Raw genomic sequence first — 19,226 nt, forward strand, 5'->3', positions numbered from 1 at the left:
AAAATAATTGAAAATGTAGTTTCTTTTGTTGAGACCAATAATGCTGTTAGCAAAAAGTCCCTTTTAAAAATACTCAAATGTAATTATTTTAAGCTTTTGTAAGATAATTGCTTTAAATCTACCTTATTGTTTTTTATAGGGAAAATATCAATCCTATGTTAATCCAAAATCTAGAATATATATTAGTAAGATTTATGTCATAATTTGGTTACTTTGGAATTCTGCAGTTGTTCATGTGAGTAACTTAGTATTTAGCAATTATTAAATCCTTTCTTTCCAAAGTGCAAGTTGGAATCGCTAAGCAAAGAAGAGCCACAAAAAGTCACTAGCATTCTTATTTTTCATTTTTTGGTTTAAAGTTACTAATAATTGAACAGTGAAAGTGAGGCTGCTCAGTCGTGTCCGACTCTTTGTGACCCCATGGACTGTAGCCTACCAGGCTCCTCTGTTCATGGGATTTCCAGGCAATAGTACTGGAGTGGATTGCCATTTCCTTCTCCAGGGGATCTTCCCGACCCAGGGATCAAACCCAGGTCTCCTGCATTGTAGACAAACGCTTTACTGTCTGAGCCACCAGGGAAGTCAATTGAACAGTAGTTGTATTCATATTATGCTTATATGAGGCACAATTTATATAAAAGATAAGAAGAAGGAGCTCATAGATAAAACACAACAGAAAGTAGTAACAGTCTCAGTGGCTAATTAAAGCTTGCATTTGGCATTATGTAATATGTGGTCCCCTGGTTATGTAGTTACAGGGAAAAAAGAGAGACTAAACAGAAGATGACTTATAACTGAAGGGAAAAAGTAAATCTGGATAGGTAGATAGGAAGACAAATAGATTTATGCATATGTGTAAATGCACACATGTGTATAAGAGGCTTATAGTGGGTTTCATTTTATAAAGCTGTTAATTTTTTTCCCCCTTGGGAGATTTTGGGTTCACTTTTTTTTTAACTGTTATAAACAGTACTGTGCTGAACCTCATTATACCTCTGAGCACACGGACCATCATTTTGTTAAGGTAAATCCCTAAAAGATTTGCTAGATCCAGGGAGTGCATATTTTTAAAATGTTGGGTAGCTCTCAAATTCATTTTATGAACCTATCATAATTTTAATACTTAAACCTAATAAATATAAAACAAAAAAGCACACTACACTAATCTCTCATATGACATATGACTGTAGATTTCAGAACTTTTTAAATATTGACAAATAGAATCCAGAAGTATATCAGAAGAATGATATGCCAAGACGAAATGGAATTTATTATGAAAAGTAGGAGTGGTTCCAAGACAATATATGGCTCTATCAATTAGCCAACAAGTCTTATGATATATCAAAGGACGGTGAAAAGGGGTTTGAAAAATCCAGCAGCTAATCCTCATTACAAAAACCCTATGTAAAACAGAGGTAGAAGAGAACCTCTTAAATATAATAGACTGTTTAACAAAAAACAGTAGTAAATTACAAACACTAATGTGATTTTAGTTAAAATAGAAAACTATCTAGATATGTCAACTTGTTACCATTATTATGTATCATAAATGGGAGGGTCGCAAATAAGACAAGAGAATGAGAACTCTTAAAGCTTTTGAAGCAGAGACAACTCCTAGGTGACATGATTTTTGTATTTAGAAGTAGTGAGAAACTCCCATAAATTAACCTCCCAACCAAAAGAACCTATTAGACTTAAAAGAATTTTGTGAGATGGCTGAATTTAAGGTAAGTATATAAAATGCATTAACTTTCCCCTATTGTGGCAAGTAGGGACTTTACACTAGAAATAATTGAAGGGGGAGAGGTTTCATTTTAAATAGTGGTAATACTGAACACGAGGCTTCACTGGTGGCTGAGCGGTAAAGAATCTGCCTACCAATTCAGGAGACATGGGTTTGATCCCTGAGTTGGGAAGATCCCCTGGAGGAGGAAATAACCCACTCCAGTATTCTTGACTGGGGAGTCCCATGGATAGAGAGGCATTGTGGGCTACAGTCCATGGGGTTGCAAAGAGTCAGACATGACTTAGTGACCAAACAACAAATACTGAACATAAACCTTAACAGGAAGTGCATGGGATTGTGAAGAAAGTGATGGATATCTTCTTGAAAAACATAAAATAGTTTCTGAGCAAATGGAAAAGCATAGTGAATTCTATTTTAAAGCAGAAAGTTAAATTATATAAAAACTAAAATATGAATTTAATGCAATTTGATTCGAATCCTGATAGTTTTTTTCATTGGTCAAAATTTTCACAAACTTTATATGAAAACCATGCTTGAAAAAACACTTAGAAAAATGGTTTTTAAAGTGGCGAGAGACAGTTGTATTGTTTGGTAGCAGAAAATGCTTTACAGCCAGTGTAAAGTCGTATCAGAGTGATATTGTGTAGACAAACAGTTCAGGAGAGCAGCATATCAAGTTCAGAATTATATGAATATTTTTACACATGACAAGGTTATAATTTGGACAGGTATATAATAAAGGGTATTCGGTACAACTGATTTCTATCAACTATGTATACCATGTAGTTAAGCCTGTCCTCTGTCACATACAGTGTATACAAATGAACATCAAGTAGATTAAAAATTTGTAAAATGATTAGAATTTTTGGAGGAAAGCATCTACATGTGTAGTTTAAGGGCAAGGGAAACCATCTTAAGACTGGAAACCCAGAAACTGTAAAAGAAAAGATGGGCATTTTGCTGCATATCAATTATTTTAACTGTAGAATAAAACAAATCACCGTAAATAAAGGAAACTTACAAGTTAATAAGAAAAAACCACTCAGATGAAAAATATTAAAAGGTATTCGACTGAAGAAAAATTGGTCCACAAACTTGGAGATATTTAGACTTAGTCAGAGAAATATAATTAAAGTAATGAGATATATTTTATGCTCATCAGACTGAAGATAAGAACTCTGTGCTTGTTGATGGTGATAATATGAAGGGAAACATCTCATTTATTGTTCTTAGAAATGTAGATTATCACAGCCATTTTCAGAAAGCAATCTAATTATGTGTTAAAAATTAAAAATATACAAACTTTACCTACTGTTCTCACTGCTGAGAATCTAAGAGAAACGGAAGCATCCAGTGGAAATAGAAACATTAGCATGTTAGAATATATATACTATAATACTTCAACATTTTTAATGTGCTTGATCCTCCCCCCAAAAAAGAAAACAACCTGGAAATAAAAAGATGGTCCAGCATAGTGGAATGGCAGAATAAATTATGTTGTATCCGTATCAAGGAATAGTATGCAACCATTTAAAAGAATGGTGAGCAGTTTACCAGTGGACTTTGAAGGATTTCTATAAGGCATTGATGTTGAAAAGAACCCCATGCAGAAAAGTATGTGTGCATTTTCATTCCATTTTCAAAGAACAGTGACCAAATAAAACCCCTCAATGTATGTGTGTGTATGTATTTATGTGTATCTGTAGAATAACATGACTAGAAAAAATTTAAAAGGGTACCTCCTATGTTTGCATAATTTACTTCAGAGGGATGGGGGAGTCCTGATAGAGGTATGGAGTCAAATATTGGGAGAGTTGCATGGGAAAGAAAGTGAAATTTTTAAAAACAAAGTATAAAATATCAAATTTATGCATATATGAAGAAATATATACATAAATGAAGAAATTACTTTTTTTTTTTAATTCAGAAGTCAATTGAAAAGAACTGTCATGATTAGCTTACTAAAAACAAGCAGCAGGCACTTAACAGTAGGTGAAATTGTGGCCCCACGAGTAATGTAAGACACACTGAAGAGAATTCTAACTGGATTAAAATCATTCCTTTGTAGCCTCATTAAAGATTATTACCGTTTCCTTAGTATTGAGGAACTGGAGACTGATAATAATAATAGTAACCTGTTTATAGGTCTCCAAAACCAAACCAAACCTGACTCCAGCAGGATGTTAGAAGATGAAGTTTTTCCCCCATCTGGGTAGCTGGGTGTTACACTGGGAGAAAATGAGATCCACTGATGTAAACTGAATAAGACCACCCTCACTATCTTTATAGTCTAATCATTTGAAGTAGTTATGCCATATGATTAGGTCAATTGCTTGGAGTAGAATTATTTTATAGTTGTAAAGAAAAAGCTTAAGGAATGTATATTAGTATGACAGTATTTAAGTACTATTAAAAAAAAATTTTTTTTCCCACAATTCTTTGCATCATCGAAGGTACTGATAACAGAACATGGTGACCTGGGAAATGGAAAGTTTTTGGATCCAAAAAACAGAATCTCTTTCAAATTTGATCACTTAAGAAAGGAAGCAACTGATCCAAGACCATATGAAGCAGAAAATGCAATTGAATCATGGAGAACTTCAGTAGAAACTGCTCTACGAGCTTATGTAAAAGAACATTATCCGAATGGAGTCTGCACTGTGAGTCACCCAGTGTGCACTTTTCTCTTTTGTCCTATGTAAATATGACAAGTGTTTTCGTAATATCTTGAAATTTATAGTAACTTACAGAATAGACATTTAGTAACTATTTTTTTGAAGTAAATACTTCTGAGAATGTTTACTAGTTTTCTAAAGAAACTTTAGATAGTAAATCTATTGTAATCATTAAAAATGGGAAAATGGTTGTACCTTGAATTAAATCCAAGTAGTAATTTCTCATACATTGGTTAGAGGAACATGATATGATGAGATTCTTTAATCTCATGTTCATGACTCATCTCCATCAGTTTACAGCAGACTTCTTTTCATTAAATTACAAGATCTTAAACAAATAAAATTACTGGAAGTGAAATCTTCTCCTTGTGTGCTTTATAACCAAATTTCTTAAATTTTTAATGTGGTTTTTTTTTCATAGATTTAACCTAGTTTTTATTTTCAGGATAAAATATGATAGAAAGTAGAAGTACTTTTTTTTCTTTCATAAAATTGTACCTAGTATTCTTTTTAGTCCCCTACATTTGTGCTTCCATGATCTTCTTCATAACCAGTGATCTTCTGAAATGCAAATCAAATTATAAAAATCTCCTGCTTAAAATTCTTCAAGGATTTTGCATTGCACTTCGAAAAGAGTCCAGACTTCTGGACATGTCTTTCAAGGCTCTGTGAACCTGGCCTCTGCCTACCAATCTAAGAAGACTGTACATCTTGGTTTATACCTTCTGTCCCAATTTTGTTATTATAACAATAGCCACCCCATTTCACTCTTAGAAGATGCTGGGTTAGGACAGAAATTCATATGGTTCTCTTAAGTATCTAAGTCTCAGTAATTATTTGAAAAGTATAGCACCATGACCTGAAATACCATACAGGTTCTTTCAGTTACAAGCGTGTTGACTAGGATTCTTTTGGAAGAATAACTCAAGGATAAGGTAGTATGGTTAAGAGTCCTCACTTGTCCCCAGGGGATTGAAAGACACAAATTATTCATTACTTTTAAAACAGTTGGCAAGAGATGAAATATTAAAATATCAACCCATTACAGGCATTCTCTTAGTGAACTTTCTCAGTTATAAGTAAAATAACTTTCTCACTTCTGTTTCAGTACTTTTTTATTTTAAATGTCTAGAGAAATGACAACCCCGAGATTGTGAAATGTTTTTGAACATATGAGAGTACAGTTAGTTTTTTCCCAATAAGTTGTACTTCATCAATTGTGAACTATTTTATGATTCACTAAGAATCTGTGATTCGATGTATAAGTACTTGTTTTCCTAGCTACTATATTGGAGTGATGACCTACTTTGTATTCTTTTATAGTTCTTGCCACAATTCTATACAGTTTTCAATATTTTGTAGATATTTAAAATTGGACATTCTGTGGCCCTAAATTCACTCTTGTGTTTATTTTCTTTACCAATAAGGTATATGGTAAAAAAATAGATGGACAGCAAACCATTATTGCATGCATAGAAAGCCATCAGTTTCAAGCAAAAAACTTTTGGTAAGTTAAATTTTGTTTTGGGGAATTATTACATTGCTTATATTCTTTGTAGTTCTTGCTTTAGTGATTGGGCCTATACCTTGTTTGTGTATGATTGACGAAGAACAGTACAGTATGAAACTTCAGCCTTTTGATATGAGAGAAATACCTGCTCTATAATCCACCCAACCATTTAAAGGTAGCAGTAAATCTGTTGACAGTGAAAAAAAGGTGGGAGAGGGAGGAGTATTTTTTAGACTAGCAAGCAGCATTCTAAGGGAACATGTGTGCCTATGAGCAGACCAGTTGGCAGACCTATATGTTCATTCTGAGAAGGGGTTGTTGCTGAATGAGACTTAACATTGGGGAAGAAGACAGATATACTTAATAAAATGAAGGATGATCATTTTTGTGTGTGAACTTGAATGACTCTGAAGTAGATGTTTTCATATGGATTGTTTTATGTCTGGTTGGCCAATATGAGGAAATAATGACATGTTTTGTACAGTGAGGCAAATTACAATCATGCCTTATAATTTTTGTACAAATCATTTGATTATGCCTTGTAAAAGTCCAGCTCTCCAAAATACTGGTTTTCCCTACTCATCTTGAAAGTGAAAGTGAAGTTAGTCAAGTCCGACTCTTTGCAACGCCATGGACTGTAGCCTACCAGGCACCTCCGTCCATAAGATTTCCCAGGCAAGAATACTGGAGTGTGTTGCCATTTCCTTCTTCAGAGGATCTTCCCGACCCAGGGATCAAACCTGGGTCTCCTGCATTATTGGCAGACGCTTTACCGTCTGAGCCACCAGGAAGTCCTATTCATATTAGACCTTTATTAATCAAGTTGTTGGGCCTTTTTATTCTTAGACGATCCTATTTCTGAGATCTCTCCTATTATAAAATTCTGTGGCTCTCCAAGACTTTGTAAGTTCAGAATTGAATGAAATCTTTACTTTTATCCCCATTTTTTGATACTACATGCTAAGCCCTTCAGATTAAGTATGGTTATAATATTTACCTGAAATATTTTAGTCTTTGACTTGTTAGCTGAGTTGGTTAGTGGTATGTTAAATAGCATGTATCAGTAACCCCTGTGGACTAGTTTTATCTATGGTCCAAGGTTGCTCTACTGCTTAACCATCACAGAAATAAATGTAAGGTTACAGGAACATTTGGAGGAAAGCAGATCCCTTATCACTAAAGGAAAATCCATTCAATTTGTAGATATATGCCTTCTTAACAAGCTGAAGTTTCCTAAAAGTTCTGTTGTATTAACTTACTTGTATGGCCTTAATATAAATGTATTTTGTCCATTTTAGGCCTAAAAACTTGTCACATTGATTTACCAGTATCTTAAGAAATAAATCTTCACAAAATTGCTATTAATTTATGCTGTTTGTGCCAGGATACTTACAATGAAATCAATCTTGTTGAGATTTGGACTCATTACTTAGTTTTAGTTTAAAATGAGAGATGTTATAGTAAAGTTACTAGTTTATAAATACAGTAAATTTACTGTTTTCAGAAATAGTTTGTGTCAGCGTATGTGTTTCACTTCACATATCTAAATTGTTTTCTAAACTGCTGTGAACATTATATTATTGAAGCTAAAATCACTTCCACTTTTTGGAAAAGATAATTTTATATGACATTCCAAAGTACTAGACATCACATATTGCAATATCCTCACTAAAATCTAAATATTTTGGTACAATGATATTACTTCAGTTCACATCAGATACAGATAGAATAAAAATCAAAAGATTCTAGTCATGGACATTTCTTGATTTCACTAGAGACATTGTTTTCTTGGTCTCTACTGTTTTGCTGATGTCCAGCAGTATTGGGGGCTTAATAAATGGTTGTTGAATAAATTCACATTTGTAATTAAAGCATTAATAGAAGAGAAGGGAAGACTATAATCAAAGGCTAAGAAATCTTGACTTCACTCCATTGATGAAAGGTACTGTCTACACATTGCAATATACTGTTACTATATAGTAATGCCTTTGGAAGGATCTTTTGAAACAGCTCTCAAAGTGGTACCATTGCTTGATTTGGAATTCCTTTTTTTTCCTTTTCACAATCAGTGGTGATATGTGCATATTGCTATTATAAATCAGAATTGTGTATGCTTAGACCTCACTAGTTGTTGATACTAATACCTAGATAAAAGGAATAACCTCTTTTGGAATTGTGAAATAAAAATGAATAGATCTAAGTTCTTTTTCCAAAATGACTGAATTGAGTCACTCAAAATCAGAACATGTTACAAAGTTTTCTTTTATTTTGTAGAACATATGCTTTGTTCTAATTATAGTACTTCTCAAGTAAGTGTTGATTTTAGGTTTGAGAGTACTATCATACTGTAGGTTTTTGTGATTGGTCAGATTGCAAGACTATTGAAGGGAACCCAGAAATAATTCTGTAGCAAAGCCAGTATAGTGAACCATTAGCTCTGTGACTATTTACATATTGTTTAAAAAAAAAAAACAAACTGATAAGTTTACATATCAGGATACATCTTTAGCATGCAAAGAGCAAATAGAAGTTGAAAGCAAAGAAGTTGCTATGAAAAAGCTGTCAGGAAAAAATAAAATCCGTTATCTGAGAGACAAAAATAAATAACATGCTTGTTGCTTATTTGTAATGTCACAGTTTCCTACCATTAATCTGTACCAATTTTTATACCAAAAATCATTTTGAAATCTAGGAGGACGATGTTGTACCTTTTATTTGGAAACTAAATCTAAAATTAGGAAAGAAAAAAAATCTGATGCTTATAACCCTTCTCTTTCCAAATATCAAAATCTCCCTAAGAATGTTGTACTGCCATCCATTCTTTTAAAACTATGGTACTTAGTATCATTCAGTGGATGGTAAACTTGTGAAAGCCCTTGATAATCTGAATATTTATTCAGTTTTTTCTTAATTAAGGCATAATTGAGAAAATTGATGTAGTTTTGAACTGTATTTTAAGCCTTAGAATTCTGAAATTGCATCCATTATGTAGATCCTTATCAGTAAGGTAAAGATTAAATTAAATGTAGTTCATAACTAAACTTAACTTCTTGATTCTTTTGAGTATTTCAGTGATTAAAAAAATGAATATACATCATCCATCCCCCACATTCTCATTATGTAGCGTAAATTTAAGTTTGGAATTTAAATAATTTAAATTTTATTCAAATTATTTTCCCTACCTTATTTACAGCTGCTGTTTTTATTTTTAAGGAATGGTCGTTGGAGGTCAGAGTGGAAGTTTACAATCACTCCTTCAACCACTCAGGTGGTTGGCATCTTGAAAATTCAGGTATGAAATAAATTAGTTTGCTGATGTCTAGATAATTCTGAGCAGAGAAGCAACTAATTCATATGTTTATATTTTCATAGTACTCAGTAGCTATTTCTTTCCCAGATCTTTGTTGAGAGGTAATGGGGGAAAAAAGTAGTGCTGATTTTATCTTTTAAATAACTTTGCAGTTCATTCCCTAGTCATCAAAAATCTGCAGGGGTAGTTGACAGATTCTAAAATCATAGCTAAAATTAGATGCTATCATTTGGTCTGCTCTTCATACAGTTTGTTCATCCAAGCATCTTCTGAGTTGAGTTGTGCTGTTCTTTTAAATTGGGGTGGTTGAATGAAATATAATATTAATATATGTGTGTGTGTAGATGTATAAGTATATATATTAATACATGTATGTTACATATATCTTAAGTATCTTCTGTACTCATATTTCGCTTATGTGAAACCCACTAGAACTGACTCAATGTAAGCTCAAATGTTTATGTAGAAGAAATCTGATAACTAAGAGGATTTGAATATAAATATTATTAAATAAGTTACAGAGAAATACTGACTGGTCTCTTCTTGGTTCACTTATTTATTCAGTAACATTTATTATATCACAAAACTATCATGAAAGGTATTGTGCTAAGAGCCATAAAGGAATAAAGTTGGATGAAACACACTGCTCTATCATTTGACTCCAGAATATATTATTTCTAGTCTTATGTCCTGTTACATTTATGTCTTGATGTGACTGTCCCTTAAGGGCTAGAGAATAGAAGTTATGAACATGGATTCTGAAACCAGATTGCCTGAGTTTGAATCCCAGCTCTATCAGTTGAGTAACATCAGGAAGTCATTTAAGCTTTTATTTCCTCATCAGCTAAGAAAAAAAAAGGAAGAAAAATAGCAATAATGAAATAGCTCATACAGTTGTTTGAAAATGAGTTAATATGGGCAAAGTGGTTAGAACAGAGCCAGACATAAAGTGTTAATGAATGTTACCTGTTATTGTTGACATTATTCTTTCCTTCAGTCAGACCTCAGTAGCTCTCACCTGCATAATTTCTGAGATGGTGCCCCTGTTGGGCTAAAGCTTGTTAAGAATAAGGATTGTCTGGTGCTATCTTCAGCACTTAACATGATGCCTAGCATATAATGTTTACATTATTTTGTTGATTTGCTGGAGCCTTTGTCATCTCCTAATCCATTTTAGAGCTTCTCTGGTGGCTTAGGTGGTAAAGAATCTGCCTGCAATGCAGGAGACCTGAGTTCAGTCCCTGGATTGGGAAGATCGCCTGGAGAAGGAAATGGCAACCCACTCCAGTAGTCCTGCCTGGAGAATGCCATGGACAGAGGAGCTTGGCGGGCTGCAGTCCATGGGGTCGCAGAGTCAGACACGACTGAGCAATTAATGCACACAATCTATTTTTTTACATTGCCATCAGAAAGATGATTTAAAAAAATTTTAAATCTGGATATGTTACTTGCCACTTGAAACCATTTTAGTGGTACATTCACCTATTAGATATTCCAGACAATACTGCATAGCATACAAGGCCTACTGTTGACTTGTCCCCTACCTGTGTATTCTATCAGCCACTCCTCTTCCTCCTCAAACTCACACATGCCAGTCCTAGGTACCTGTAGGCCTTTCTAAAGTCTACTCTTCTCTAAGCTTAGTTGCTTCATCTTCCCTAGTCTGTTATACTCATTTTACTAAACCCCAAAACAATGTCACCTCTTTTCTGAAGTCCTTTTTTAAGTTTCAGAGAGAGTTTGGAGTATTGCTAATGTATTTTGTACATACCTGTTACTGTGTTGTGTTGAAATATGAGGTCAGGGATTGTCTTTTAAAAAGCTTTATGTTTCTGTAACCTCCTGTAGTAGCAGTCATCTATATTTAATTACTGTTTATTGAATAAATTCATGTCTTTGGATTTGAGGAGTTAAATGCTGCTGTTGCTGCTAAGTCGCTTCAGTCGTGTCCAACTCTGTGCAACCCCATAGATGGCAGCCCACTAGGCTCCGCTGTCCCTGGGATTCTCCAGGCAAGAACACTGGAGTGGGTTGCCATTGCCTTCTCCAATGCACGAAAGTGAAAAGTGAAGTCGCTCAGTTGTGTCCGACTCTTAGCGACCCCATGGACTGCAGCCTACCAGGCTCCTCCGTCCATGGGATTTTCCAGGCAAGAGTACCGGAGTGGGATGCCATTGCCTTAGTGGAAATACAAAGAAGATGACTGGTGTTGGGAGAGAGCATTGTGAGTTCAATTTTGGAAATCTTGCATTTAGATACTGGTAGAGCATCTGTGAGGTAAAATGTCCTGCAATCCAGTCATTGGAAGGCTTGCCTGAGTAACTGCAGGAATTGCTGCCTAGTTCCTCACTAGCCTGAAGGCAGTAAGATGCTCACTGAAGTTTAAAGGGTCAAGAGCTCAGCAGAGAAGACTGGGTTAGAGCTGAAATCGGTAGTCATCTGCATTGGTGTGATTGTTGAAGCCATGCGGATCTTGATAACTCCTGAAATGTGGTCTCTGTAATTTCTTTTTCTAATAGGTTCATTATTATGAAGATGGTAATGTTCAACTAGTGAGTCATAAAGATATACAAGATTCCCTAACAGTGTCTGTAAGTAATTATTTCCAAAATAAAAGTTAAAACAACCTAATACTTCTATCAAACCATAACAGTTTTGGAATTAACATTTAAAGTAGTATTTCTGCTTCAAATTTAAGTGTTTTCAGATAGAGAAAAGATGGTAAGTACTTGGAAATTGGTACCTAACTTTTTTTTAAGCAGCTTTGTTTAAAGAGATATATTTCACCATTTAGTTCACCCATTTAAAGTATAAAATTTATTTATTTGTAGTATATTAACAGGGTTATACAACAGTCACCACAGTCTTTTTTACAACATTTTCATCCTCCAAAAACCCTCCCTCCTACCAGCCCTTCCCCCAAGCCCCTCTCAACCCTAAACCACTATGAATCTACTTTCTGATTCTATGGATTTTCCTATTCTGGACATTTTATATAAATGGAATCCTACAATATGTGTTTTTTTGTGATAGGCTTTTTTACCTAGCATGATATTTTCAAGGTTCACCCTGTGAGAGATGTGTCAGTATTTCTGTCCTTTTTATTGCCAAATAATAACCCATATACCATTATATATTTATCAGTTGATGGACATGGGTTTTGTTTTTCACTTTTTGTGCTATGAACTTTCATGTACCATTTTTTGTGTAGAAATTGTTTTAATTTCTCTTCAGTATATACTGGGTGGTGGCTTTAGGTTGGTCAAGCCATTTGAAGAACTGCCAGACTGCTTCCAAAGTGACTGAACTGTTTTACTTCCTATCAGTTGCAGTTTCTCCACATCTCACCAAAACTTGGCTGTTTTGATATAGCTATCCTAGTTAGTATTGATCGTACCTTATTGTGATTTTTATTTATTTTTTCCTGATGGATAATAATATTGGGCCTATTTTTGTGTATTTATTGGTCATTTGAATAGCTTCTTTGGAAAAATGTCTTTTCAGATCTTTTGTCTATTTTTTGATTAGTTATTTGTATTTTTTTTTTTGTAATTGTTGCTTACATATCCTGATACAAGTCATATGTCAGATATATGATTTACAGATAGAAATTCTGTCTGTCTTTTCACTTTCTTGGTAGTATCATTTGCAAAACAGAAGTAACTGGTTTTGATGTGGTTCAGTTTGTTTTTCTTTTGTTACTTGTGCTTTTGGAATATTAATAGAAACCATCACCTAACCCAGGATCATGAAGATTTCCTCCAGTGTTTTCTTCTAAGAATTTTATGGTTTTAGCTCTTAAACTAAGATCTGTGATCCTATACTTAACTTTTAAGCCCTGTTGTATTTTTTTCCCCTCTATTTGGATTATTATTTAATGAAGTTTTTCTGAAGTTCAGCTTTCAAATTCTAGAAATTTTGAACTTTTTTTTTTCTTGCAAAGTTCTTTCACACATTCTTTTCATTGCAGATACAACTATGTCTTTGTGGAATTTTTTTCTCCCAAGGGTATTAATAATACATTAATAATAACATTTCTGATAAACATTTGTGTTGTATACTTAAAACCATTAGTATATTATAAACATCAACTACTAATACTCAAAAATTTACAAATTTTTTTAAGTTTAATTTTAAGAAAGCATTTAGTATTAAGAAACATGTGAGACTGTATTAGGCCAGATTCTACCTGAAAAGAAATGAAAACTGTGGGATTTTCTTTGGGAGTTTTCTTTCTTTTTTCTTTGCTTTTGTTTTTGTTTCTTTCAGTTTTTCGTTAGCACTAAGGTGATTTCTGATTTCTTGCTAAGTAGTATTCTTGCAAGATTTGCCAAGAAAGATCATTACTGATGTCTGATTTTCTATAAGGCAGTCTCAATATAGTTCTGTGTCATGAGTATATATGTAAAGTTACTTTTGTAGTAGGGTACTTAGTACTGTCTTCTTTGAGTAATTTGACATTGAGTAAAAATTATTCCTAAGAGAGATTTGTCTGCAAAATTATAGACTGGAGTTGTGTAAGATCTGGTTGTAGTAATTAAACTTGACTAGTATGCCAGTTTATGCTGCTTGTTTTAGAAATTACCTTTTCACTTCATCTTAGAGGATTTTCATTTGTTTTATTGTTTTTGGATAGAAAAAAATGTGCCCGTTGTATAAATATATATAAAGATATTAGATGATTTTGTTAACATTTATTTATTTAAAAAGTCTCACTTTCCATTAGCATTTACTATTAGAAATAATGCAAGGACACATTATATTGAAATGTTTTAAAAAATTTCCAGAAAATACTTAAACACTAAAAATTCACCTTAAAATATGCTGTTTCTAATTGGTAATATTTTTTAAATGTATCATTATGGTGGTGAATATTGTTCAGTAAGTATTTGGCATACAGTCATTAATTAGAAATCTGTGACTAACTTATCTATAACGATTATCTATTGACATGTTTGTAAGTATTATAATTGAATTTTTCATCAGCACATATTACTAAGATTTCACTTTCTTTAACCAGGGAACGTTAAACACGCTCATTATATAGACTTAAAATGTTTTTGCCTAGTTCTCCTAGAATTTAGAATAGTTGATCTTATAGTATTTTCCCTTTGTCATAATTTCCACCTGTGTTTAAATTGTAACAAATCATTAACCGGACATCTATTGACATACCTATTTAAAAGTAATAGTGATGTAGTTTTAAGTTACTGTTTTATTTTCTTTCAATTTTGTTTTTCATTCAGAATGAGGTGCAAACAGCAAAAGAATTTATAAAGATTGTAGAGGCTGCAGAAAATGAATACCAGGTATGAGTTTCAAAAATATTATATAATCTATGTTTGCTTATAAATATTGGCACTGAAATTTTAATTTCAGTTATAAGCTTGAACTTTTTCATCATTTCACTATAATAAGATAGTTTTTTTTCATTTTAATTCAAGAGCAGACTTGTGAAAATGTAGTAAAAACTAAGTTTTAGCCAACTGTAATTTCTGAGTACTGGTCAAAGTAGACCAAGATTTTATATGGCTATTTTGTTTCTGACTAGGAAAATCCCATGGACGGAGCAGCCTGGTAGGCTACAGTCCATGGGGCCGCTAAGAGTTGGACACGACTGAGCGACTTCACTTTCACTTTTCACTTTCATGCATTGGAGAAGGCAATGGCAACCCACTCCAGTGTTCTTGCCTGGAGAATCCCAGGGATGGGGCAGCCTGCTCGGCTGCCGTCTATGGGGTCGCACATAGTCGGACACAACTGAGGTGACTTAGCAGTAGCAGCAGAAATTCTAATATAGGAGGTGTTTCCCAGAACAGTTAGATTATATGTGATCTGCTTAGATCATAGTTCATTTTATACTCTGCTTTTTATAATACATTCTTTATCAGCTTCTAAATTGCATTCTTGAATTTAAGCATTTATGTATTGGACATGTTTCCACTCCTCGCAAATAGTATTTGTGAAATTGTTCTGAGAGAAATAATAAAATAGATCCAAAACAAGAACACACAGAAAATAAATCTAATTTATAATTTCATTTTATTAAATTTAATTATTCAAAATGATTATAAGCTTTCTTTTAGCTGCTTTTAAATAGCTTTTAAAACCATTTTGGGATTTTTACTTGACTTTTTAAAAACAATGAAACAAGCTGCTTAAATTAAGGTGTTTCCTAAAATATCTATGTGTTTTATACATTGTTCTATTCCTTTTATTTCTTTAAACTTTTAACTGCTGTTTTTCCTAGACTGCCATCAGTGAGAATTACCAGACGATGTCAGACACTACTTTCAAAGCCTTACGTCGGCAGTTGCCAGTTACACGCACTAAGATTGATTGGAACAAGATCCTTAGTTACAAGATTGGAAAAGAGATGCAGAATGCATAAGATGAACATTGCATGACCAGATCATTTTAGTGTCTTTGCGTTTAAAAAAAAAAAAAAATCATTGCAAAAGTATTCAAAACTGTCAAGCTACCCAGTCAGAGGGCTGTTGCCATTTAAAATCACTGTAATTAATTAGTTTGGTTAGAGCACAAAGCTTAGCTAATCAACCATTTTTTTTTAAATTTCTTTTATTCAGAGAAGACTGAAAATCAGTTTAGTTTAAATGTCTTTTACTTTCTTTTGTGTCTTTCTTTCTTACAATGAAGACATGATTCCTCTAGTTTAATGTCAAAAGTTTTTGAAGTGTTTCAAAAATGTTTTACTTACCGTAACCCTAAAGTTGTTGTCTTTTGGTCTATGAAGTGGGTAACTGTTGCTCTTTGCCCAGTCCTTTTTAATGGGGTCAATAATGGACATTCTAGTATAAGGTGGTTGATGGATTTAGCCATATATGCTGCTAAAGAAATTGTCTACCTTTCCCCCCTCACCTCTTTCATTTATGTAAGATTGAGATTAGAGGGAAAGCATTTTCTATTATCAATTGTGTTTAAACCTTCAAGACGGTTATTTAGCTAGCTTAGTGTTTAACTGAACTTTTTTTAAACAAGGCCAAGGTCTAATGCTGTTTTGAGATTCTGAATTAAATGAAAATTCTTATTTCAGAAATGCATTTAATGCTTTTTTTTTCTTGTGACAGTTATGCAAATTTAGCTTGGATTCCATATGTCCCTGAGTTATTTTTATCATAAAGCCACAAATGTATTATAAGGCAAATTGTAATATATATAATCCTAAACTCATGACCATGTCTCAGTTTATTTTTTTCTTGGAGTGAAAAGTACTGAAATTCAGTGTGACATTAAAATGAAAATTTTCCTATTTATTTGAATATAAAAATCACTTACCAGTGAATCATATACTATTTTAAAATACTTCTTTGGATGTTTGTGATTCTTTACTGGTTGTGAATTAGAGAAGCTGGGAATACATATGGTGTGCAGTGAAGTCTGAATTTTCCCGTCCTCCTGTGCATCCTCCTAAGCATGTTTTTAATATTTTAAAAAATACATTTACTGATGCTACAGGAATTTTAAGCCTGTGGTGATTGTTAGTATTTACTATAGGGAGGGTGGATTTGTGGTTTCATTCAATTCAGTTATTGCTTATTATACGCCAGTGGAATCCTTTCCTCACATATTCCTGCGGATGTCTGGGCCTGGAAATGTTTTTTTTTAAAAACACCACTTTTATTATGTACAATAAAATATTTCATTAGCTTGACTTGTATAGATTTAAAAAATTCTCTCAATGAAAGCATGTTGTTTAATTTCTTTTTAAAAAAATCACAGTTGGGCTTTGAAAGCATTGAGAATATAAACATATATAAAATTATGACACTTTTGGTTAGATCGTTTTTTCTAGCTTTAAAATACAAGTTTTCTCATATTGAGGTTCCAGAAGAAAATGAATCATTAGTGTTAATTATCTATTCCCTTTTTTAAAACACATTTTCAGAAGTCTAATAATCATTCTGAACTAAGCATTAGGTGAATCTTTAATTGATTAGCTTAATTATGTTAACTGGGCTATCATGGGTTTGTCATGCACTGAAGGTTAATTATTTTGACTCTGTTTTATGGCCTAGAATGCTATGTTAAAAATATATGTAATTGTTTCTGAGGTGATGTGCATGTAAAAGGTAATATTTATCAAAATAGAGCACAGTCTGAAATAATAGTTGTGTAATAGACTTAGTCTTTCATAGTCTAAGATTGCATTTTATTAAAGTAGAAAAGACTAGAAACATATAGTGTCCTAAAACTCAGGGTTGTCTTTTTCGTAGGACTCATAACTGAGTGACTGAACTGAACTGAATGTCTGCTTTGTTGAATAGGCCGAAGTGTGGAGGTAAAGGCAAAACTAGAACAATTACGCAGTAATTTGGTGGATAGAGAAAGCTGGCTTGGCCTAAGGTGGTAGCTGTAGGCTGTAGAGGTAGTGATTTCTGGATATATGTTAAAGATAAAAGCATTTGGCTTTGCCAGCATTGGTTGTAGAATGTGAGATAAAGGGAGATGGCAAGGACATTCAGGATTTGAGAAAGTACAAAAGATTCAGGGCCGGGGAGGGCTGGGAGCTTGGTTTTCAAGGGGGAAGTACCTTGTAGCAGTTAGATACTGGAGATAGGAGGTAGACAAATGCTCTAGACCAGAAGAATAGGAGAGCTGACAGACCTGGGAAACGTAGCTGATAGCTAGGCAAAATGGAAGACTACTCAAGGTTAGTGATAGTGAATTTATAAGAAGACTACAAGTAAGGCAGTGTGTCATCTTCGGCCATGTAAAGCAGCATGAGTGCAGTCCTAGAGTAGGTGAATTGGATTTAACAGGTTGCCACAGGAGTCTTACTGACCCAGTGAAGAGGGTCGGTGTTGTAGTGATAGCCTGGGAACTTCAGCTAGGTAAACAGGGAAGTGTGGACATGAGAAGAGGAGAAAGAAAGTGAAAATGTGGCACCATCGATGCACTATAAGTCTGTTTAGAAAGGACAGTCTGGAAATGTCAGAAGTGGAAGTTAATATGATGTGCTTAAAGTTGAGAATTTGAGGAGTTACACTTAATCTGTTAGGACAAGTATGATCAATTATGATCAGTCAGTCACTGACTTAGGTGAGACAAGAGAGGAATTCAGGACCCGTGAAATCCATGCTTGCTGTGGATATTACAGCCAAGAATTACAGTAGATTAGGTGTTCTGACATGAGTGCTGTTTTCTCAGACTATTTGAATGTACATTTATAATACATTTGATAACTATGAGCTGTTTCCTCATTTGGGATTTTGGAAACTAAAATGGGGACATGAGCATTCAAAAGGTATCCTGGAAGTTCTGGTTCATTATAAATGTTCTTGGAAAGTGAAATTTTTAGGATAATAATTATGGACAATTATAGATATTTATGGGCTTCCCAGGTGGCTCAGCAGGTAAAGAAACTGCCTGTAATGCAGGAGTCAACAGGAGAGGTAGTTTGAATCCCAGAGTGGGGAAGATCCCCTGGAGAAGGGCATGGCAACCCAATCCTGAATTCTTGCATGAAGAATCCCATGGACAGAGGAGCCTGGTGGGCTACAGTACATAGCATTGCAAAGAGTTGGACACAACTGAAGCGACTGGGCACTCATGCACATATATAATTGTATAGCATTTGGGTGGCCCTTCCTGTTATTAAAATCATTTTTGACTTTTTAGTCACACCAGAAGGCTTGGGGATAATGCAAGATCCTTTGAAAAGAACTTCCATACTGATCATCAGTTTATATCTTTGTCAGGTATTGGTTATAAAATATAAAGACATACCTTGCCAAACACAGGAGTTTGGTAATGCATGCGTGCTCCTAAATTTCCTAAGAAGGTGTATTTCTGTTCACTTCTCTACAGATTTTTTAAAAGCAGAATCGCAATGTCCATGCTGTTCATCGATTGTGTTTTGGAACAGCTTAACTGAATTTAAAAAAAAAAAAAATTTAAGGCTAGGCTCTTTGTATAAGCATCTTTTTTTGACTTTCTGCATATTTTGCAAAAGCTTTTTTTTAG

At 33.8% G+C, this 19,226-nt stretch overlaps 1 protein-coding gene across 1 annotated transcript in view; it reads left to right on the forward strand.

Moving 5' to 3' along the window:
- Positions 1-17,025, forward strand: part of CAPZA2 (capping actin protein of muscle Z-line subunit alpha 2) — a 56,515-nt gene extending 39,490 nt beyond the window's left edge. Inside the window, exons 5-10 of the mRNA XM_027539599.1 lie at positions 4,201-4,407; positions 5,850-5,929; positions 9,146-9,224; positions 11,762-11,833; positions 14,489-14,551; positions 15,493-17,025. Of these exons, the coding sequence (XP_027395400.1) occupies positions 4,201-4,407; positions 5,850-5,929; positions 9,146-9,224; positions 11,762-11,833; positions 14,489-14,551; positions 15,493-15,633 (642 nt within the window). The 3' untranslated portion in view covers positions 15,634-17,025. The remainder of the gene's footprint in view (positions 1-4,200; positions 4,408-5,849; positions 5,930-9,145; positions 9,225-11,761; positions 11,834-14,488; positions 14,552-15,492) is intronic.
- Positions 17,026-19,226: the final 2,201 nt, after the last annotated feature.

This window comes from Bos indicus x Bos taurus, chromosome 4 (genome assembly GCF_003369695.1).
Source record: "Bos indicus x Bos taurus breed Angus x Brahman F1 hybrid chromosome 4, Bos_hybrid_MaternalHap_v2.0, whole genome shotgun sequence".
Lineage (NCBI taxonomy): Eukaryota > Metazoa > Chordata > Mammalia > Artiodactyla > Bovidae > Bos > Bos indicus x Bos taurus.